The 22,661-nt window shown below is 45.9% G+C and overlaps 2 protein-coding genes and 1 long non-coding RNA gene across 3 annotated transcripts; 1 reads left to right on the top strand and 2 right to left on the bottom strand.

Moving 5' to 3' along the window:
- Positions 1-2,127: 2,127 nt before the first annotated feature.
- On the bottom strand, positions 2,128-6,233 carry LOC147187475 (uncharacterized). The gene is made up of 3 exons (XR_015097665.1): positions 5,849-6,233; positions 5,619-5,731; positions 2,128-5,400 (listed from the first exon to the last, which is right to left on the bottom strand). It is a non-coding gene; the product is annotated as an uncharacterized LOC147187475 (long non-coding RNA).
- A 4,995-nt stretch (positions 6,234-11,228) lies between these two features.
- On the bottom strand, positions 11,229-16,736 carry LOC147187474 (breast cancer metastasis-suppressor 1-like protein-A). Its single transcript, XM_086100378.1, has 10 exons — positions 15,762-16,736; positions 15,495-15,585; positions 15,160-15,287; positions 13,785-13,864; positions 13,541-13,637; positions 13,119-13,208; positions 12,970-13,034; positions 12,854-12,893; positions 12,651-12,771; positions 11,229-11,527 (listed from the first exon to the last, which is right to left on the bottom strand). Exons 1-10 carry the CDS (start codon positions 15,895-15,897, stop codon positions 11,410-11,412), a joined length of 966 nt encoding a protein of 321 aa, XP_085956504.1. The 5' UTR covers positions 15,898-16,736; the 3' UTR covers positions 11,229-11,409.
- Positions 16,737-20,239: 3,503 nt separating this feature from the next.
- Positions 20,240-22,395, top strand: LOC147187473 (NF-kappa-B inhibitor alpha-like). Its single transcript, XM_086100379.1, has 6 exons — positions 20,240-20,541; positions 20,963-21,068; positions 21,156-21,363; positions 21,463-21,551; positions 21,640-21,900; positions 21,987-22,395. Exons 1-6 carry the CDS (start codon positions 20,309-20,311, stop codon positions 22,014-22,016), a joined length of 927 nt encoding a protein of 308 aa, XP_085956505.1. The 5' UTR covers positions 20,240-20,308; the 3' UTR covers positions 22,017-22,395.
- Positions 22,396-22,661: the final 266 nt, after the last annotated feature.

Raw genomic sequence — 22,661 nt, 5'->3', positions numbered from 1 at the left:
CATGCATCAACCCGTTCCACGTGCCCTCGGTACTTTGAGATGAAGAATGTGGATGTTTTTATTATTTTTCTAACAGGTAAAACAAGGATGAGACGGGTCAGAAAGCAGCGGCAGCCTCCCCGCCGTACGCGCCCACACGCAGGCCTCGTCACCAAGTGGGCGGATGGCGGCACGCGCTCATTGGCCAGATGAGGCCGCCTGTCTACTGGAAACAGCCAGAGGATGTGCTGCTCCCGATCAAAAGAGCACGACGACTTCCATTTTCCCCATCCTCTGCCCTCGAAGCGCTCCTTGGATCTGTTCTGAGCGGAAGCTGAATCACGCCACGGAGTCACTCCAACATAAATAGTCAGCGGCATCGACGCTATGAACAAACATTTCCCTGAAGTCTGAAAGGGGCGGGTGGGATTTTGGAGAAAAGTTTGTCCCACCTCAGGTCACTCTTACGCCATTCTCATCTGTCGGTTGGTTAATTAGCAAGCGCACCAGTTTGTATGAAATTTTGTGGAGGGGGTGGGGGGGGGGCACATGAGTCAAGGAACCATCCATTCAAAACCACTTCCATTGGGGTCAAGTGGGACATTGACCCACCAGATACAGCAGATGGCGCTACAGTGAAAAAAGGTTGCCGTGCGTGGTGTCGCCAAGATGAGCCACGGCCCATTGCGAGTCATAACGTGAAATTTTTTTTTCTTTTTTTTTAGCCATGGGCACAAACTACACAGCCGACACCTTGAACTGGTCACTTACAAGTTGCATATAAACAAACGGTCACAATCACAACTTAAGTCTGACTGCACTCAATTTATCGCAAGGATACGATCAAGGAAATAATGACGCGACTCTCCGAAATGACACTTTTCCACGTTAAACTCCAACTTTGCAGACACTGCCACACGACTACGCTTTTTCTTCTTTCATTCCAGCTCCAATAGTCTGCATCAGAGAGAAGGTCTTGGGCTATTCTTCAAACACACAAACACAAACAAAAAAAGCAACAGACAAAAGAAAGGCCTCCGACCATACTGGAGCGCCGACGGCACACTGGGTGGGGTAATGGAGCCGCGGCGTATACAGTTACGCCGGGCCAGTCTTAAAAGAGGCTCGGAGAACAAGCGCACACACAACTGGGCGCAGTTTGTTCATCTAAAAATAACCTTTTATGCTGGATTCCTCTGGGAAATGGAGAGTTAAATGGTAAGTACACAGTGTACATGTCTCTCCAGCCCATCTTGATCCCGCCCCCCCAGCTGAGCACATCGCATTTTGTGTGTTTCGCATTCGGGCGTGTGCTTCCTCCATGGTTGCCACGGCGACCACCGGGGGAACCTGGAAGATTAAAAACCCGAGATGACGCCGACGGCACGTTGAAATTGGCCACCGCCGTGGCATCTTCAGTTTCCACCGCCGCACTTGAACTTAGCGGAGCTGTGAAGAAAAAAAAAGAAAGAAAAAAAAAAAGAAAAGAAAAAGAGCCAATCACAACCGCGGCTGGTGATTGACAGCCAGCGGATGATCGATGGGCCGGATCAAGGCAGCAGGTGGCGACCCGCTCAAGCCACAAAAGCAATATTTGAGGATGCTGAATGGGCTGCTAATGAGACATTGGATCCTAAATGATAACGGTGTTTACGAGAGGTCACCTGAGATGGCGAATGAATAATAGACAGACGATGGCCTGGTCAGGTTGGTGGTTAGAGCTTAGCTCGTGGCTGCTAGCACTGACATTTCGAGGCTAACGCTAAGCCTTGATAGGGCCAACAGGCGAGAGGCAAACAAAGGCCATCAGGTTTATTGGCCAAGGAGCGCTGCCATGTTAGATTAAACTCACTAAATGTTTGATCAGCCTGTTCACGATTCATTAGATAATACATCATTGGAAAGGATAACCCAGCAAGCCATGTTTGAAAGACAACCCAACTTCAAGATAATACTGTGGAACTAAAAATTAAAATCGATTCTAGCATGCTGGTAGACTGCAACCCCCCCCCCCCCCCCCCCACGGGCAAACATATAGTAGATACATACCCATTTATGTATTGTATACTATACCTCAAATGATCTTTTACCATTGAAATGAATGGAAATGCCATTAATCCGTTGCAGCCTTCACAAAACCAACACAAATGTTGTCGTGTATTTTATTGAGAACAAAAAAAAAATGAACTCAATATCATGCATACAGTGATGACAGTTTTTGCTCTTTTTGTCACACTGCATCAATTGGCCAGTGAGTGGAGCTCACTGCTGCCATACAGGGCTTGTTTCTCAAATGTGAGCAGTCAAACGAATAACCTCTTGTCCCCTCTGGAAGCGCCGGCCCAATCCTACAGACTGTCATCCCGTCGCTTTGTGCAGATTATAATAATCTGGGCCCGTTACCTCACTGCACGTCCACACTCGCACCTATTCGTGTCTGATTCGGTGAACCCGCTCATCTCCCCGCTGTGCAAAGACAACCGGACACCTGAAGGAAACATGCAAATTCTATGCAAGCAAGCTCCATGCATCAATGGCCCCAGTGAGCCTTGAAGTAAGGCAAGCCTGTGCTGATTGCAGGTATTTACCAGCTACAATGTTCGAGTGGCACTTACCTATGAAACATTAATGTGAGCTGATGTGCTCTTAATAACCCCAATGGAAAATCCAGCACTCAACCTTTAACGGAAGTGTGCACTCCTATTATGATCAAGCCATAACAAGGCAGGGTTACGTCAGACCGCGCGCGCTTCTAATTGCCTCGCAAGGACGGTGACTTTGTTGCCATAAAAAGCCTTTTGGAATGATTTAGACTTGAAAATGATTGGATGATGTTGCATTCCATTAGTGCTGCCTTTTTCTCAGTCTCTCAGCACATATTCATGCGTTTTCCTCTCTCACTCTCACTCTGACCCATGAAAGCATGCATCCATTTCACAATAAAAGCCCCCTTTCGCCAGCTCCCGCCGCCGCCCGCTTCCACCACCACCGCGCATTAGTTCACCGACAGATAAAGGGAACAGAAGGTTGCCCGATAAAGAGATGCGGGCGCATCAAGCCTATTCATTTGCGCTTTAAACGTGCATGTGGATGGATGGGTCAGGTACTGTGGAAGGAGGCTGTTGTTTTGCTCTGAGGGCTCACTCGCATCTTTATGTATGTTCCGCTGCGCAGTTTGCAGGGTTTAACACGCACCCCTGGGCATGAGCGAGGCTCAATGAAGCCAGCACATAAAGACAGCCTGCTCCTCTGCTTGCCCTCCTTCTTACAGTTACATAAGAGCGGGAGATGCAGGCGTCCACCGCGCCGCGGAAGCCCGGGGGTGAAAGTGGGCCTATTCAAGCCAAAGGGGCTAATAGGTGTGTGTGTGTGTGTGTGTGTATATGTGTAAACATGGGGATGCAGTATGTGTGTTATGTTATGCGGGGGGACTATTTGAGAAAAAGAGAGGGGGGGGGGGAAAAGTCGAATGCAAGTGGAAGGCAGGGCTCAGGCAAAGGACGCGTCAGCTGGGCAGGAAATTCTAATTCCTTATTCATAATCAGAGAGCGCTCCAGGGCTGATTTTGCATGTGCGAGCCCATTTTCAATGCAAAGCTGAGATCATGACACATGCATGCCAGATAGATCACATCAACACATTTGGATACATAAACAACAACCGGGACACACGTTAAAGCGCCGTTGCTGTGGCATTCTGATGACGAAAAGTGCAATGAAACAAGAGGGGCAACCCCCCCCCCCCCCTTCCTCTCTCACTGCCCCAGTATGGAGTGGAACAACACGAGGCTTTTACCGAAGACAAGAGGACCTCGTGAATATTCATGTCACCACCTCTGCAAGCGACGAGTGCAGAATTCGCTGAGATCAGCGCCAAGAAATCCCCATTGTGCAAAAAAACACACAAGTACACTTGGCGGTACACTTCTCATGTACGCCGGTGCGCCCTCAACCACTCTTTCTCTCTTTTACTCTTCTTCCTATGACATCCCATCCGCCCACACACACACACACACACACACACACACAGATCTCCAAACCACCTACACACTGTCACGTTTTCACGTGGTCTGGTCGACCAATACTTGTGATCTTCCTTTTCCCTTCAACAATCTCCACTTCAGAACCAGCATTTGTCCACATCTGGATAGGTGGGCCTTTTTTTTCTCTCCATTTTTTAACATTAATAGCCCTGTATTGGTAATGACCTCTGAACAACCTCAAAAGAGGAAAAAAAAAAAAAAAAAACATCATGTGGAAAGGCTCGGCAGCGTTTTGACAAGTTCACACAGTGTTCCCTCTCGTGTTCATGAGTCAGTGCTTCTCATCGCGTCCTCAGATGGCTCGGAACCACGTGCTCAGCACCTGCACTTTCAGCTCTCTGCGCCTGGGTTGCCACAGTAACTTTGAGTCTATGAGACGGGCTCTTGATTCTAAACGGGAACGACAGCCGATCTGATGCTAGCTTGAGAGAGCGTCGACGAAGGGGAGGCCGACGAGGGCCGAGACGCAGACTATCCCCCCCCTGCTACCCTCTAGCGCCTTACTGTGTGATCCCCTGGCGATATTGCTCAGCTGACAGCTGGGCCCTTTGACGCCACACAAAAGGGGCACAGATGTAGAAATCAATGAAGCAACAGAGAAGTTGACTTTTGACTCTGATTTTTGTATCACATGCACTCACTCTCGGGCCAAAATAGTCGGCCAAATGGCCCGTTGTTCCTACCTTGATTGTACTCTAACCATTTGGCACAGTTGTACATTAAGTTACGCTGGTCTCAGGATCTATTTCATAGCAATCTATAGCATCACCTTGTGTCCTTAAATATATTTCATGAAATTTGTTGAGAAGGATTTGGACCTGTCATTCACATTTTGTCTTTAATTTCACTTGATGTATCGTGACAGGCAGGACTATTCAATTTTCATTTTATTGTCATCAGATGACAGTTGAGGCATTCGTGGTTTCCGGCAAGCACATCGGCTTTTTGTGCAATCAAACAGAGCCGTAGTTCCCACTGAGCGTGATTGCCATGATTCCGTATTTTTGTTCTGGGAATGTGCCGTAAGATTTTTCTGATCGAAAATGGGTGCCTTCACTCAACCGAGGTTGGGAAACAATGCAATGGACAACTAATTGATTGTGGTGCAGCCCCATTGAGGTAAAAGCCATTTCAGATCATGATTGACTGTTGTTGACGATTGTGTGGTCAAGCTCGGATGTTTTCCTGGAACTAAAGAAAATTATAAACACAAACCAGAACATTTCAATGGAATCGAATGGGTTGTATCAAACTTTGTGGCTTTTCATAGATAGTGATGTTTTGGCTTTGATTGACACTTCTGTCAGCATGCTGCGACACACTGCAATTTTGCTGTGGTTTATGATGGGGAGATGCCAAACTGCTGCTTGCTACCCATTCTAAGAAAAACACAGAGAGCAGAGAGGCGGGAGGCATGAGATTTGGCTCAGCTTTCTCGCGTGTTCTCGATTCCTGTGTTTCTGGTCGTAAAATGGAACAAAAGTGATTTGATGAGGCCCAGTGATCATTTTCAAAACAGAACTACCCACAACCTAACAGGGATGCCTTGAGATATGAGTGGCCTGACTTTTTTTTCAAGCAATAAAATCATACTCACGGGCACACATTCTTTATCATCCGCAAAGAAAGACAAAATATTCCTGCGGCTTACACAGGAGCTGTGCCACCATCTATGTACAGACAATTCTCAACTCTCAAGGTGCCCCTAATCTATAACAAACGAAAAAGAAGAAGCAACTGATTAGAGCAGTCGTTTTGGAGTGTGGCAACACCCAAAAGGCCGAAAGCCCCCCAGTTGAATTCTGTAAAGTCTGAAGGAAACTCAACCTGTGTGTCCACCGTCCACACTCGCCTCACAGGGGTTGCGCCTCCTGATATAAAGGCACTTAAGCTCCACTAAATATAGGTCCTCCCCATGAGTCTTCCACACCTTTTTGGTCTCCTCAGCAAATAGCCTTAAAGAAAAAACAAGACATCTGCTCTGAACTCACACAATAAGAAAATAACGATAGACCGGCTTGATGGTGAACTAATTGACTTCCCACACGGTTCATAAAAATGCCAACTTTCCTTTCATTTTCTGAGGGCCTTGGGAGAAGACGTTTCTTCACCACTACTGTATGAGGAAACAAGAGCAGGAATTTTGCTATTTCGTGGCTATGATATAAATAATATAAATAAATAAGAATCCTCAGTTTTGATTGACGCTGTCATTAGTTACTTTATGTTCTGGTCAGTGATCGGACATAAAGATGGCTGCTTTCGCCAAACCGTAAAGTGTGACTGGTGAAAAGTACATTTTTTTTCCTCACACTTTCCAGGGTATGACATAACTTCACATAGTATCTCGAAAGCAAGCAAAAAGTCACTAGAATGCACGTACGGTTGTTTTCGCGCGTTTGTGAATGAATCGGGACGAGAGGAAAGTGCATCAAGTCGTATCGTTGTGACCCATCAAAGTGAAGTGTCAAGTAAAAGCACCCCGGGGGAAGGATTCTTCTCCATCTTTAGCCATGCCTCATTTCCAATATTGCTCGCATCCCTTCCCCCACCTCTTACTTGCACTCCAGACGCTTGTGCCGTCCAGTAAAAGCGCAGTGTGCAAGTGCGAGTTAAAAGGCATCAGAATTTCTACTCACATTTCACTTCAGCATTGAAACACTCAGGATTACCTCCTGTTTTAGATTTTAATCCATATATAACAGGTATGGGTGTTGCCCATTAGCATTTGCTCCAAACAACCACTATGGTACTTGTACAGGATGCCTGTTCCCAGGTGTCTGTTTTTTTTTTTTTTTTGTATCTACCTAAATAAAGAAACATATGAAGAAAAAAACCTCCAAACACTATCGCACCAGTTATTTGGGGAAAAAACCCAGAATTGGAAGCCAGTAAAGAGGAGAGAAAAATCTCATTATTAGTGGCTTATGTCCAGCATCCCCATTTCCTCATAACCCCAGAAAAACAAGCTTTGGAACTTGTTACCCTTTGACAAACCTCATGTTTACAAAAAACAACAACAACAAAAACGCAAGAAGAGGGAATTCCTCTGAGGATAAATTATATATATATTAAAAAAAGACAACCCCCTCCCCCAAAATACCTGTGTGCGCTGTGCTCTGTCGGCATCTTGTCAAAACGACTCAGCTAATTAGGACTGCAGCCCAATGGCTGGCTGAGCTTTTCCTTCACACTCCACTGATATTCTGCAGTAAACAAGGCAGGCAAAAAAATAATAATTGCAAGTTTACATACATTCAAGTGAAATCATATGCGTTTTACAGCGTGGACCTGTCTGCATCCGTCTTCTATATCATGAACAGACCACCTACTTCACTCAAATGTGGTCATTTGACTACGTTTCCATATTGATGTTGCAACATGCAAGCACATGGAGCTAAAACGATATGACGTGGAATCGGGATTGTGTAATCACCCTCAAAGTGTTACAAAAACACTCAATTTACAGACCACCGGCGGATACTTAAAATATGAGTCAAGTAGAGGTAAATCGAGAAGTTCGCCTTTTGGCTCAGCTCCCTTTTCACCACAATAGACCAATACTCATGTCCGAGTCACTGTCAAGACTGCACCGATCCGCCTCTTGATCTCGCACTCCATTCTTCCCTCACCCGTGAACAAGAGAAAAGCAGAGGCCCTGAAATTGAACCCTGTGGAACTCCAACAGACAGAGGCATTTGGAATAAACGAGGAGGGAAACTGGAATTGCCAGTGTGCAAAGGCAAGTGACGCACAGTGAATGAGACTGTGAAAAAGAAATACGGGACCCAGAAATCATTTCCAGAGCGCATTCCGTGACATTTTTGCTTGTGAATTACAAAAACATGGGAAAACTGGATGAGAAGCGCTTCCACAGGTGACTGTTGAGTACATATTGCTATGGAAAAAGAACAAGCGCATAGGCGCTGATCTTTCGAATGATGCAAAATGGTGAGATGAGTCACCGCTCACTGCACTTTCTACAAGTGGGTGAGAGCATGTGCAACATCAAGAGACACAGGCACAAGAATGAGTAGCGCTACTTTCAAGTCGGTCGATGGTAGCATGGCTTGCGCGCGCGCTTTGGACCGAAGCGGAATAAGATCTGCGCTCACACTGGCATCTTGAACATCAAAGCTCAAGTTCACTTGAGTGGACAGCCTTTGTAATGTCACAACAAAAGAAATTGTTTTCCATATTGACAGATGCTTGATGATCAGCCACTGTGCGATGAAATGATTTTGAAGCTATTTAGCTTCAGGCTTCACAATCTTGTTCATGAAACGGCACCGAATGAAATATCGCTTTGCTCTCATTTTCTTTGAGCTAAATGAAACCTGTGTTGAAAGAAGCTAAAATTCGGTCGCATCTAGAGGTTTTACCCATTTTGCGGAAGGAGAATCTCCCGCCACGTCACCAAAGAAAAACGATGAAACCAGCATGTCGTCGAAATGTACTCACAAACCGACACGCTCAGAATGAAATCGGCGGCTATTTAAATGAAGCGGATACACTCGCAGGAAGCCATGACTCATTCTGTTGTCTGAATGGCAACAGGTGGATACACACGTTTATTCGACTTTCTGTCATCTGGCGGAAGAGCGCTTCGTTGTTGTCTGTCGCTAGACATCACCCGCCTTAAATAGATGAACCAAGATATTTTTGTGGTGGTTAACGAATAATTGTCGGACACGAATCCCTCTCTCGTTCTGTTCTTTCTCTCCCTGCACGCAACCTCCTCGCAATCCTGTTTGCCTCATCCTTTTTGATGTTAACTTATGGACGCGTGCATTTAGCGTTCTCCTACACAATCTGCATCAAAGGTACACACCCACGCATGCAAAGGCCTACAGCGCGGAGCGTTTCGTGCATGCACAAAGACAGCTGCATACGGAAACTCCCTTGCAAACACGTCCACACACACATCCGTCTATAGATGTACATCACGCGCAAAAGGGTACATCGAGATATAAGTAATTCAGCAGAGTGTGACACTTTCACGGTCTAATTAGCCCCGCCGTTGCAGTAAACACGTCCCGATGACCCTCCAGTTCTGGGTACTCATTAACAATGGATGGCGCCCACGGCCGGGCTTGCCGGAGACGTCAGGACCTGATTCGTCACAGGACGAAGTCCCCCAGAACCATCACGAGTGTTCCAAACGGGTAGGATCCAACAAGGAAAGCCTTTCTCTCTGCCACTGCAAGGTTGGGGAGGGGGGGGGGGGGGGGGGGGGTTGCGAGGTTTTCCGGTCAGGGCCTCGTGCGCAGGCGGGCGCATGTGCACATCGACAACAAGCAGACTGAAGGAATGCTCTGGAGAGATGCTGCATAATGTGTAAAGGGACAGACGGCTCTGATGCATGCTGCCTTTTGATGGGGATTTTCCTCTCTCTCTTTCTCTCCCTCTCTTGCTCGCTCTCGTTTCCTTGCAGCAGCAGATGCAGACAAGGCCAGCAAGCTGTGATCAAGCTCTGCCATCAGCTGGAAGGCTTCAACAGCAGGGTGCCCCAGATTCAAAAACCACCTCCCTCCTCCAATCGTTCGCAAAACACCTGCAGCCGCAACTATGTGGAGCCTCACTGACACCCGGTGGACAGAAATTGCAGTGCGGCTAGAGCACAAGATGGATTTGGGGAGGCAAAAATTGAGCGAGGATTTATGACAGCCATGTCATACCATCGAAGTATTTGTGTGAAGGCTGGACCTCAAGAACTCAGAAACATCTCCAAGGGCCAAGAGGAAATTGTTTTTTTCCCCCTTCAAAGGTCTCTCCAGTGTACCTATTGCAAAGCCCTCGCACGTGGGAAAGTAGAGCCAGTCGCAGATGCACTTTAAAGGGAAAAACAGTAACAAGAGCACAGTCATGCAGAAGCTGCTGTCAGCCACAGCTCTCACGCAAGACGCTCACATACATGCTCACCATCACACACCACTCCACTGGGCACCACCTCTTAAAGTCACATGCATGCACTCTGAAAGTACACTATGTGCCGTATTTTGTTTTGAATATTTTTTGCTTCCAATTATTTTTTTTAATGTGTGTTAACTTAGAAAGGCCATCGCGTTATCAATGATTTCATTCTATACCGCTCTCAGTCACTAGGGGGCATGTATGTGTTATGCTATATGGAGATGCCCATCCATGAGCAATTATTCTCAAATATTATTCTTTTGCAAGAAATGCCGGAGCTGTTGTAAGATTCACGAGTTTTACTGGACAGTGTGAAGGTACCACCAGATTGTTGCTTACAAAGAGTCAATCTTGGTCAAATGATAGCCACAGAATATTTAATCAACTGGACATGCATTGCGCCACCGCACATTTTTCTTTTGATGTAGAACAAAGAAGATGGAGGTACAAAATAATCCACAATGCATAAAATGTCAAAACTAAAAAACAAATGACGAATATTCAGCCGTATACAAATTAGCTTAACTGGTTTGTTTGCTCCTGTAATGTTCTGAGCACTTTTCAACTACAATATTGCGAAAGGAAATATTTTGGAGTCATGTATGCAACAACAAAACAGTCCTGTAACAAGATTAACCAACAACAAAAATGTTGGTGGATTTGGGGGACAAAGAATGACTTCAGTCTTTTTTTTTTTATACAGACATTTAAAGTAAAGTGTAAAATGGCAGCATTTATTTAAACAGTCTGACCATATTAATAAACCCGGATGCGGCATTAAACGTTCAACCGTCAGGCCCACGAACGGAGCATCACAGTGCCATGAACTCAAAAAAACGGTCTTCTATGTACAACAAACTGCCTGAAACTTTTTTTAACCACTTGCTATGCTCAGTGCCATGAATTCAGTGCTGCAAAAGACAACAAATAGGACATTTCCGACAGCGGCTCCCCGAAAACAAAACTTTCTGTTGCGTGCTAAAGCTCCTCACACTGCTTCCAACTTGTGCAATTTCCGTCGGCACGCTCCAACGCGCGTTCAAAGCAAACACACCGAATAGCCGCCATCCATGCCAGCGGAAGGACCGCAAACTGACCCCTTTTTGCCCTTTAAGAGTGTTGCCACAGTCCACAGTAAGGCTTGCTGTGTAGTTGCGGAGTTTGTTTTTCAGCCAAGGCTTTGTCTCGACTCACAAAGCCACGCGACTGAGCTCCATGCGTCACACTAAAAGACTGCCGTGCTTGACCTGCCTTTGTTTGAACCAGTTCTTTGCCCTGATCCCCCCCCCCCCCCTTTTTGTTTTGGACAAGGTGTAGACTTTGTCCTTCATATCAACATAGGCACACATTTACAGAGATCATTGGATTGGTTGAGGCTTGTCTCCTTCAGGAGAAACAAACAGGGGGAGCGACGCGAGGTGCGAACATATTTTAAGGACGTATGCAACAGCGCAAGCGGAGGCACGTGGGAAATCTCACGAGTGTTTGATGGTGTATTTGCCTTTCTGCAGCTGGGAGATATACAGCTTGGACTTGCTGCCGTCCAGTCGTTTGAACCACACCTCGTCATTGTTGATGGTGGTGATGATGGCACTGCGTGGAAAAGGAAACAACAGTGGAGAAAATTGGGTTGGACGCGGTTTCACTGCGTGCGAGTAGTCCGACACTCGGCATCCTGCTCGGAGATACAACATAACACTGGCGTGCAACGGTCACCAAACTCCTTGCGTTTCATTGTTTTCCCCCCTTTGCAATAACACCACCTCAAGCCGACGGCGAATTATCCTGGGGGGGGGGGGGGGGGGGGGTTCGTTTCAGAAGGGGGCTCTTTCGCAAAGACGTCATGCGTGGCTACACCGAGGAGAAAACCTTGAAGCTGGTGTAGTAAGACCAAAATAGAAGCCGACTGCGAGTGCCATGAAACAATGACGGCGCCTTGGAACACTTTGTGAAGGCTGTTGTGGTTTTGTCGTCGGGACTGAAGTGAACTCGTCGAGCATTCGAACACTAGACGGGAACAGGGACACGCTGTGACTGCCGATAAACACGTTCCCATGTGACCCACATGCTGTAAACAGCCGGAGGCGAGTGAAAAGGCAGGTGCTGCACCAGTGTTGGCAAACACCCCTGCCGTCACACGATGTCCTACGGTGAACTCGCGCACATGAGTGGTTTTGCACTTGAAAAATTCACCTTGCCACAGATTTTGATTGGAAACTAGCTTCTGTTCTTCGAGAAGGAATTTCAATTTTGATACAAATAACGCTTTCCTACGATCTTGCGATCTCTTTAAGGAATGAAAAAGCGTTTAGGCGAGTGCCAGTGGTTTGCAAATTTCTACTCCTCACCACTGAGCTCAGTCCACACCTCCACTTGAGTGGTGCTATGACCCTCGACACAGAGCACAAAAATACTACAGAAACCACTTTTTAAACTTTTCAGCTTCGTGTTTTTCAATGAGTTAAAAAAAATTCATTCGTTTGAATCATAACTTTCCTCACTGATCGGTTAAGAGAGTTCACGTGGTGACGAGCTCCCTTATAGCAAAGCGCGTGACGTACATTTTCAAATTTAAATAGTATCCATCCTTCGTAGTCGACACCAGTCAGTCAGAACCTCAAGCGACCGATCCCCCCCTTTTTTTTTTTTTTTTTTTATACCACGCAACTCAAAGAATGGGGAAATTCCCGAAGAGCCCACCCTTCCGCAAACAAACCTGGTGGGAAACTCGTCCTTCCTGTTGATACAGATGGCTTGCCCCCTGCAGTACCACTGGCTGTCATAGAAAAGTCGGCCGTCTTCGGACCGTGCGACGTGATGGTGTCGTTCTGTTTTGGCTGGGGGGGGATAAAGGAACACATGGGTAACAAGAAGACTTCACAAAACGCAGTACAATAAATGTTCTTGTGCGGTACGAACCGTCGGCCTTTCCCCTATGCGGCCCGAGAGACGCCATCGCCTGAGAGGAGACAACACAGAGCGACGCGTCAACACATCTCGAGCGTCGCTTCCAACTCACTGCTCAAATATATTACCTTTCTTATTGCAGTCCAGTCTTCCAGAATATCCAGATCTTGCAGCATGTAAACAATATAAGGCCGTGGACGGGCAGTTAAAGAAACGTCAGCCGACGGGGCAACAAAGCAGGCGGGGCGGTGAAGAGCAAGACGATGGAAAAGGATATCAGAAACGACAACGGGCTTCTTCTTCTTGACGGGGCAGAACGGGTCTTTCTTCTTATTTTTCCGGGAATGCAGTCCGTCATTCCACAACTCTGGAAAACCCAAAAAAGGACGCGTTATAGAGGAGCCGCTAAATTACCCGCGTCAGCTTGTTTCATAACATTCGACGGCAAAATGCCAGTTCTATCTTTTCTTCATTTCTTCCGAATTAAGAAACACAATCTATCTATTTAGTCACGCTATCCGTGGTTGAAGTCTTTAATTCCACTTAAAACAGTGGTCTCCTCCTAAGACATTTTGGAAAACTTACAGTTTTCTCATGAGGGCTAAGTGAGTGATGATTTTTTATTTTATTTATTTTTTTCTTGTCTGACAACTATGAACTAAAAATGCTCCAAGTGTACTTTTGGAAAGTCCTTTGTACCTGAGGTGATGTCAATACTGTGCCTATCTTCCTCCAGTCGTCTGATCTTCTCCTCCAGCTCGCTCTGCACGGTGTCAAACAGCAGCAGCTTTTCACTCTGGGGAAAATACATGGGTTGCACAAAGAAGGAAGTATTTATCGATTGCCACAGACACTGTGGGGAAGACAAAAAAACCCCAAAACATTTATCCCGGATTACAAAATTAGATCAATTGCTGTATTTTATCACATTTTTTTTTGTTACCTCCCAATGTTGGCAGGCTGCCTGGATCTCACAGTCATACTTGTTCTTCACCGATTCCAAGCACAGTTCTTTATAGATGCCTGGACCAAATCAATGCAAACGTTATGAATCAGACGGATACAATACAGAACCTTTGAGATCTGTCCCAGAGTATGTGCTGTAAGGGCTTCAAAAAAAAAGTGAACTTCCAAGTCACCTCAAACAAGTTGATGCGATAAAGTTAATCAACATTGACACATTGAGATAATCCTACTGTGGCTTTGGGTGGGGAATAACATTTACAAGGGCGAGGCTGGAAATTGTTTGAGAAAGAAGGTGGATAATTGGTTTTGGTTTCGGCTCGTGTTGGGCGACATGAAGGGAAAATAAAAATTCAATTGCGATGGAGGTCATTTTTGATCACAATACAACAATAGATATTTTCAGTGTTCTATAAAAAGGATACAACACACAATGAGTTGGATCCTTTTGCCACGATTTTTGAAGTGACATTCAACAGACCCAAACAGACATATTTGCCTCAAAGAGGAAAATTGATGATTGAAACAATAGGAGAGCAGTGGCGCGATAAAAGCTTTTCATCATATCGTCCAGCTCTTGTTGCATCCCAAAAATAGGGTTAAATAAACTTGGGCAGTGCTGGTGGTGAACTTTCTTAATGTGTTTTTGTTTACACAGGCTTATCAGAGATTTTCCCACGCCTTTGTTTTGTTTGGCTAACAATCAAAATCATTACACATTGGGGGAAAAAAAGCGATTGCACTTGTACTAAACTACAAAGTGCAAGATGTGTCACACAGTATGAGCTTGCCACTGCTGACGCATTTCTGCAAGGACGAGTATTATTTCAGGAGGAAAAATTAAGCCTTACGTAACCTGTCCTATTTTTGGGAGCATTGTAGAATTAACAACTCTTGTGAAACACTCGGCTTAGAAGATGTGTGTATTTGTCAACAAGTCTCTGGGCTTCATATCCATTAGGCCTGTCCACGGTGTCTGATTGTAATCAAGACAAACTAAAACGGAAAATAAGCGTGGTGCCCTTCATTGGACAGCGATGCTTTCATTTTTGTAACCGTCCTCCCTCATACAAGTACTGATATGACGAGGTTGTTTGTAAGCGTATGTGCACATATGTGGGTGGTATCAACGCGCATGAGCAAAGGTAGTATCTCCAAAAGCAAGGACGTGTGTCATCATCATTCTTATTTTGTTTCTTGGAAGACATTGACTTGCTATTCAACCCATATTCCATTACTCCATTACCATTTTGGTCAGGCCCTCAACAACCATTCCAATCTTTTGACGTGGCCTTGGAAAAATTAATTGCCCGCTCCTGATCTAAAGGCTACAGTGCATGTCAACAAGGTCGTACCTGCCACTTTAGTTCTGATTTGCATGTTCTCCTGCAGGTTGGCTAAAGGTTCCAGATATTCCTGGGCACAGCCTGCCATCACTTCCTGCAGCTTGACATCCACCTGGCTCAGCCGTTCCTTATACAACCTATACACGCGAAAGAAAAGCAGCAGATCGTGTGTTCAAATGAGGGCTGTGCAACAGATGCAGTAAGACTCTAAACGCAGACGACAGCAGTTAAACCAGAGGCTAATAACAAACTTATGTGCACGGTGGAACGTGGAATAATGAGGCATGAAACCACATTTCGCAGTGTCCTCCATTCATTCTTGACACTGACAAGAGGAAACTTACTGCTCCTTCAAATCTGTGAACTGTTTCTCCAGGGTGGTCATCTCATCCAGGCACTCCATCCTCCTCCTTTCACAGTCTTCATCGTCCATCTCTGTACACATACGAAGAAATGGCAGCTTGGGCGCGGGGATTCAGGCATGATGACGATAGCAACTTCTTACGGGGTGTAAGCAGATTTTGAACTCGCGGGATGCATGCCACATTGACTGGCTGACAGAAGTATTGTGTGGATTTTAAAATGGGGTGATTTTAGGCCTGTTTTCCTACCCGAGCTGTCTCCATCTTCGGACACAGACGTGCTAACCGTGTCCTCCTCGTCACTGCTGCTACCGTCTTGCTCCGGAAAATCCACCTCCATTTCCTCGTGGTTACTTTCTTTCTTCTCCCGGGAGTGTACCGGCATTACGACTTGCAATGGATGCACCGTAACGCCGTGGCAAATGTTCTTGTTAAGTTGGAACACGGGTGAAAGGCGATATTGTAGCTTAGTCAGCTAACCGGTTAGCGACACCGCATCAAGACAGCTGGAGATGCAAACATGGCCCCTGTAGACCAATGAGAAGAGGTTTTACTCAGACTGCCCCTGTAGACCAATTAGAAGAGGTTTTTACTCAGACTGTCCAATCAAATGTTTCGATGCGAATCTTTTGGCAACGGCAGATGTACTGCGATTTGTGGTTTCATTTACTGACACAAGAAAGTATGAAGTCACCTCGGTTCACAAGTTTTCAACCATTTTTACTGACCTTATACAGTATGAGGAAGCCTCTCCGACAAAATACATTTCATATTTTATTTTCAATATAAAAATGTGTTTGCTGGAGTTGATCCATTTTCACATTTGGATTCTTGGATCAACTGTGATTCATCCATTATATTAGCCTAACGCACAGGTTTGCATGATAATAATCTAATGGCACGCCATCAAACAAAAATGAGGAGACTTGTTTTGCACCGCAGCGGAATTACGTGCAGGTGGATGACCCATAACTGAAAACAGGAATGTCTCATTTCCACCGTCTACTCACTAGACTCTACTGACTAGTCATACAGAATACATGAATAATTTGCAATGGAAGCACAAGGTAATTTTACGCTTGGACTTTCTCTGATGTTAAATCCAGTCCAAAATTCATATTTTGTCAAGAAGGGTAATAAAATCATGTTCACACTCCTAGTTCACGCTTGAACTTAAAAAAAAAAAAAAAACATCTTTTATCGAGATGAAATTAGGAAAATACTGAAGCAAAAACAAAAGTTAAACTGTGGCAACAATGATGAAGGAAGGCGCCCAGATGTCATCAACAATTACAGTAGAAACCACAGTTGTGTAAGCATCTATGCTAACAGAGATGGCCTTTGAGCCTGATGACATCAAATATGATCTTAAGTGGGTACTTTTGATACAGCAGAATAATTTAATCATGTTGTTGTGGTTTGTCGTGCAACCCCACTATTTCCGGGTTGTGTCTGCCAATATGATGCATTTTCGTTGCATGTGGGTCAGGAAACTTTGCTGTCTAATTTGTGTAGGACTCCAGTGCGCAAGCTGAAAGTCTGAGCTTTCACAATGTTGAATTTGTCTCCAACAAAATACCGTTTCATGCCGTTAAATTACAACGATTTAGTGGTATTATAACATTGCCAATTTAATTATTAATCCGCCTGCAAGTGGTGATTAGTTGACAGCATTGTTACCATCCATTTATCAATCCATTAGCTGAACCGCCAAGACTCACGGGCGTGCTGGAGCAAGTAAGAATTCCATCTGGTTGCATTCATGCATATTTTTTCAAGCTCCCACCAACACAGGCGCTGGATTAGAATTTGCGGCGAAAAGTCACCCGCGCTTCAATAGATTCCTCATTGTGAGTGTTCCGACCACTTTAGGCTGGCATGCGGGCCACAGAGTTGCACGCCGTTCCATTCCTTAAAACTTTTAGTACATCGGTATGCGTCCCTGTCAATGCAGACCTTGCATGCATATCCGTGGTCTCACTTTACCCCACCCCATTAAAAAAAGGTGCGACCAATTCAGAAAACTAGCCGCACCAGGACTACCAGGTGAAATGTTAGTGTTGGGGCCTGTTTTTTTTTTTTTTAATCGATATACTTTTAATACAGAGGAATGATTAAATCATTCAATTCATTTGTATTAATAAACATGCCAAGACATTAATTTGCTGTTTTTTTTTTGTCTAACTTATAAGTTTTTTCATGAGTACATCAGAGAGTAAGAGTAGTGTCATTTTTCAGGCTGTAGCCTTGTTAACACTGTTGCGCCTCACCATTTTTCCAATACCGGTATAAACAATAATGCTGAATTCCACCCCCCCCCCCACCCCCTTCTGTTAGAAAATATGCGAAAGGTTAGTAAGCAAAAGTTTCATGATGTCAGCATTAGGTGATGTCATGGGGGAATAGGATTGTGATGCCCAGACAAGTCGAGATGTGCTGACGCACAGAACACAATGTATTTTCTCCTGATACCCAGTGTTGGCCTCCATAGCAACCTTGGGTAAACACCCGACAAAACTACTTGCTTGCATTATCTTTGCAACGACTCTCCAAATCGCCAATGATGCACAGTAAGTGGAAGTTCCAGCATTTCATGTGCCGTGACAATATCAGACGGCGCACTTTTGGTCGCTTAGTAGAGTTAAAGGAAGCGACTTTAGGGCAAAGTCATCGGGATGGGAACAGCATGTCCTGGGTTTCTTTGTTCACACTTGGCAGAGATGAAAGATTGCTTGGAATTAAATGGCCAAGGAGGAGATTGCGTGCATGTTTGTACGAGTGGCATTTCCCTGATGTGACTCATACTCAAGACACACAACACCCCACTGGGTGTGTTTGGATGGCGTGCGCTTGTGCAGATCTCCCACTATGTATAGGAGATTTGATTGCTTGGATACCGTTGCTATGTTTGCAAAGGTAAATCCCCCGGGAATGACAAATCAGGCAGCTCAAGAGCAGGTAGAACAACTCGAACACCATATCCATTCCGTTTCCATTTTACTGTCAAACACTTGGTGTGACAAAGTCATAATACCAAGAAAAGTCCGAGCGCAAGTCATGCAGAATTCAAAGCAAAAAGTCTGCAGTCTATGTTCACATTTACAAAGAAAGGCAAGTCCCAAACATCCTCTTCTGGCACATGCGATGAAGGCTTGGTTTCACAAGAGTTGCACTGTACAAACTTGAGAATCCCCCCCCCCCCCCCCCCCCCACCCCTCCTCTGCATACAATGAGCAGACACGGGGACGTTTTGGAAAGGTATTGTGTTAATGGCCTAATACTGCAGATTGTCAATTCAAATGCTGGTGTAAAATAAAAAGCGCATTTAACAATCCAATGCCGAAACTCCTACCTAAAATTGGATAGTTCAAGGACACTCGGCACAGTACACGAGCAAATTATGCAAATCCTGTACGGGCAAAAAAAAACCCCATCTCTCTGTATGATGCAGTGCAAGTTTATACAACATTGCAAGCACTGAATGTAACTGAACATGTTCAGTTATATTCATCCATCTGTGTTCACGGCTGTACTTTATATGTGACATTCACTGCATATTTGTCTGTTTCAGCGGAGAGATCGGTGCTGTTGAACAGTCTGCGTCTGGATGGATGTAAGTCTTGAGGAGCCGACGATGAGAAGAAAGGAGCGTTAGCGCGGAGCGCCGATGCGGATTTGGAACTGGGAGTCGCGGCTTGGAGTTTGAAGCGGATTACGTGGGACAGGAGAAGTGAACGAATCTCTTTTCGTCAATGGACGCTACAGCTTCGTGTTTGCTTTCAAAACTTAGCTTGTAGCAGACGTGTGCACATTTTCAGCATGACGTCTCTGATCCACTGTTGAAAGGACACTTTGATCCTCTCCTCTTTCATCTATAACTGCTTCAGACAACAAAATGTATGCAGAAAAGTGGTGAAGATTGCACAACTGTCTGTGTCCTATGTGGTGTGTTGTGTTGTGTTATTTTTGTTATTTTGACTTCAAAATGGCGCCGCGACAGTGGCTGCCTTTCCAGCAGCTCCTATATTTTGTTGTTCTACTTCTTCCTTTGATAACTTTGCTGCTGTGAATTGGGAATTTCTCCATTGCGAGACTAATAAAGGTTTTCTTATCTTATCTTAAGAGGGAGGAAATTTCATCTGTGCTGCTACATACAGCACATGTGACAATAAAGTTGTACTTGATACTTCACAACAAAACCTCATGCAAATTAAAACACATTTCCAACACCCCGTGTCATATTTCATTATTTATAACCACTATAAGTAAAACACACCTATATGATTACTGTTGATATTCTATAGCACACAGGCTATGGTCATAAAATGATAAGATTATGTGAACTGGCAAACGGATGAGTGCATTTAAAATAATCGCAAATATCAGTCAAAAGTCGCTCAAAGGAAAAATACAGTACATTGGAAAAAAAAAGCCCCAATTTCCCCCAGGCAAGAGGGAATTCTTGAAGAGCCCAAAAGAGGTTGTCCCCATCTCATTCATGGCCACCAGTCACAATCAAACATCCCCCTCGCGAACACGCTGGAGGTGTCTAATAGGAAACTACAAGTTTTCATTTTGACTTGAGGGTTGGAGGATGAGGAGGGGGGGGGGGGGGGTTTCTCACAAAAGCACAGCCCTGCCTGTGTGATTTCCCTGTCTTAGATAAGTCAATTGGAAATCCCCACAGAGGCTCCACCCAGCCGCGCTGACAAAAACCCGCAGCGCCAGCCCTCTCCGAGCCACTCTTCTTCCTGACCTTTGGACCGTACGCGTGTACTTGTCTTGTGACAGCCACCATGGACGTCCACGGAGTAGCTCCCAGCGATCGCAGCATGGATTATAACGACCTCGAGCACATGGAGCCCAAGCACGGGAAAGCCTTGCCGTGCCAAGACGACCGCTTCGACAGCGGCTTAGAATCGCTAAAGGAGGACGAGCTGGTGAGCGACTTGGAGCACTTGCGCGTGAGCGAGGAGCTCGTTCACGACTACGAGCCCTGGAGAGGTGTCGTGACCGAGGACGGGGACACGTAAGTGGATTTTTGTCTCGACTCCCTTTGCAAATTCATTAAAATGGATCAATTGGTGCAAGACATCGAGAATAATTACACCCGCCGGCTTTTAACCCAACGCAACAACACTATGCATGAAAAACACGAAGCTTGCACGAAATATGCGGAGCGTAAAGTGCGTTTGCGCGTGCGCGTCGACTTTTGGCTGAGCGCGGCAGTCTGGGCGGCGCTTAAGAGTTGCGCTCTGCGGGCTCGGGAAAGTCCCTGGCCCACTGCCAAGAACTGATAAAGCGTCAAGCCGCAACTGGTGGAAACAACCCGACAAAACTCCACTCTTGCGAAACGTTCCTGTTGCACAGGCGTTGTTCCTTATAATCTCACCGGAGCGACTTCCTCCGAGCCTTTCATTTTGACTGAGCTCTCTCCCATTTTCTGACAGGCTTCTCCACTTGGCCATCATTCACGAAGCCGCCGATCGAGCCCAACAGATGATCAAACTGTCCCACAATCACCCCTTCCTGAATACACAGAACCACCAGAGACAGGTACAAACCAGCACATCGCCGAAACCACCCAAGACGCTTTTTGCTGAAGTGAACGGTGGCGTAACACACAATAAATATGACTTGCAGACGGCGCTGCACCTAGCCGTGATCACGGAGCAACCTCACCTGGTGGAACGGCTCCTGAAAGCTGGCTGCGACCCGCGGCTGGCCGACGACTGCGGCAACACGGCATTGCACATAGCCTGCAAGAAAGGTTCCCTCGCCTGCTTCGGCGTCATCACCCAGACAAGCCAGCGCCACCTCGCCTCCATCATCTCCTTCCCCAACTACAGTGGTAAGTTCGGAATTCTGCCAAGAAAAATATTGCAAGGCTGGTTTCTCTGAGAACGGGTTCTGAACTGCTCTTCTTTTGTGGGCTTTTTTTGCCTTCCAGGACAAAACTGTCTTCACGTAGCGTCGATTCACGGCTACATTTCGTTAGTGGAGAATCTAGTTGGGCTGGGCGCGGATATCAACGCACAGGTGGGTGTCATCAAGTTCAAGTCAAGTTTGCAGCGACCAGTCCGGTTTGGAGCGACGTAGCTAAGTAACCATTCATTTTGGTTTATAGGAGCAATGCAGCGGTAGGACGGCACTCCATCTAGCGGTGGACGTCCAAAACCCGGTGCTGGTCCGTCGCCTCCTCGACCTCGGCGCTGACGTTAATTGCCTCAATTACGGCGGGTTCACGCCGTACCACCTCACCTACGGACGGCAAAACGACGACATCCGCCGGCAGCTGTATGAGAAGACGGCACAGGAATTGAGGGCCTTGCCCGACAGCGAATCAGACGAGAGCGATATGGAAGATCTGGACTTGACTGAGGATGAGGTCGGTGTCCATCAATGACAGCCGCTCACATGGCGAGCATTTCCATATTCGAGTCAAGGTTGTAAATGTTGACGCTTCTTTGACAGTTGTACGATGACATCAAGTTTGGAAAGTAAAGGCCGAAGATCTCCTGCCACTGGCGCTGTCGAGAGCTGCTATCAGGTCACCCAACCCCGGCCCAAAGAAAGGACAAAAACCTGCCCGGGACGTCCGCCGAGTGCTGGCCCGGCGATCACAAGAAGGAAGACGGCATCTGGTCTAGTTCGATCCAGAAATCAGAACTCAGCACCCAGAATGCACGGCGAGACCATAACGGTCCATGTGTTCTCCCTGCAATACCGTAGAAGGGTATAATGATGTGAATATACCAGACTGGTCTTTTGTAGTAAATTGTAAATACAGAGATATTATTTTTGTACCTGTAAATATGTTGTGAAATGAAACACTTTCAATGAAATAACATGCAAAATAAAAAGAAAACTTGTGAAGAGTGAATTCCAGATCCCTCCTGTGTGAGGCATTTTTACTGGAACACAACCACACTTAGTCACGACAGATAAACTGACAGCGCTGAGTTATGAGCCACACTTTGAAAGACACATGGACCAAAACGATCCGATTCAACCCCACGAAGCGGTCTGGGGTGAGCTCACAGTGTGTGAGTCACGCTGCAAAAAGTCCCATGGCGGCGCACACAACGTGCTGAATATTCCGCCCTGCCTCCAAAGCTGTCGCGCTACACGAGGAACCGAAGACGCACT

Source organism: Hippocampus guttulatus, chromosome 20 (genome assembly GCF_054856545.1).
Source record: "Hippocampus guttulatus isolate MCC_2025c chromosome 20, RoL_Hgut_1.0, whole genome shotgun sequence".
Classification (NCBI taxonomy): Eukaryota; Metazoa; Chordata; class Actinopteri; order Syngnathiformes; family Syngnathidae; genus Hippocampus; species Hippocampus guttulatus.
The sequence above is the reverse complement of the archived record's forward strand: the minus strand, read 5'-3'. Positions and strand labels throughout refer to the sequence as shown.

Coding starts and splice junctions, on each gene's coding strand:
- LOC147187474 (XM_086100378.1), bottom strand. CDS start 15,897: ATGCCGGTACACTCCCGGGAGAAGAAAGAAAGTAACCACGAGGAAATG. Junction 15,586..15,761: donor CGAAGATGGAGACAGCTCGG/GTAGGAAAACAG, acceptor GTATGTGTACAG/AGATGGACGATGAAGACTGT. Junction 11,528..12,650: donor AAGGACGAGTTTCCCACCAG/GTTTGTTTGCGG, acceptor TTTTCCACGCAG/TGCCATCATCACCACCATCA.
- LOC147187473 (XM_086100379.1), top strand. CDS start 20,309: ATGGACGTCCACGGAGTAGCTCCCAGCGATCGCAGCATGGATTATAAC. Junction 21,364..21,462: donor CTCCTTCCCCAACTACAGTG/GTAAGTTCGGAA, acceptor TTTGCCTTCCAG/GACAAAACTGTCTTCACGTA. Junction 21,552..21,639: donor GCGCGGATATCAACGCACAG/GTGGGTGTCATC, acceptor TTTGGTTTATAG/GAGCAATGCAGCGGTAGGAC.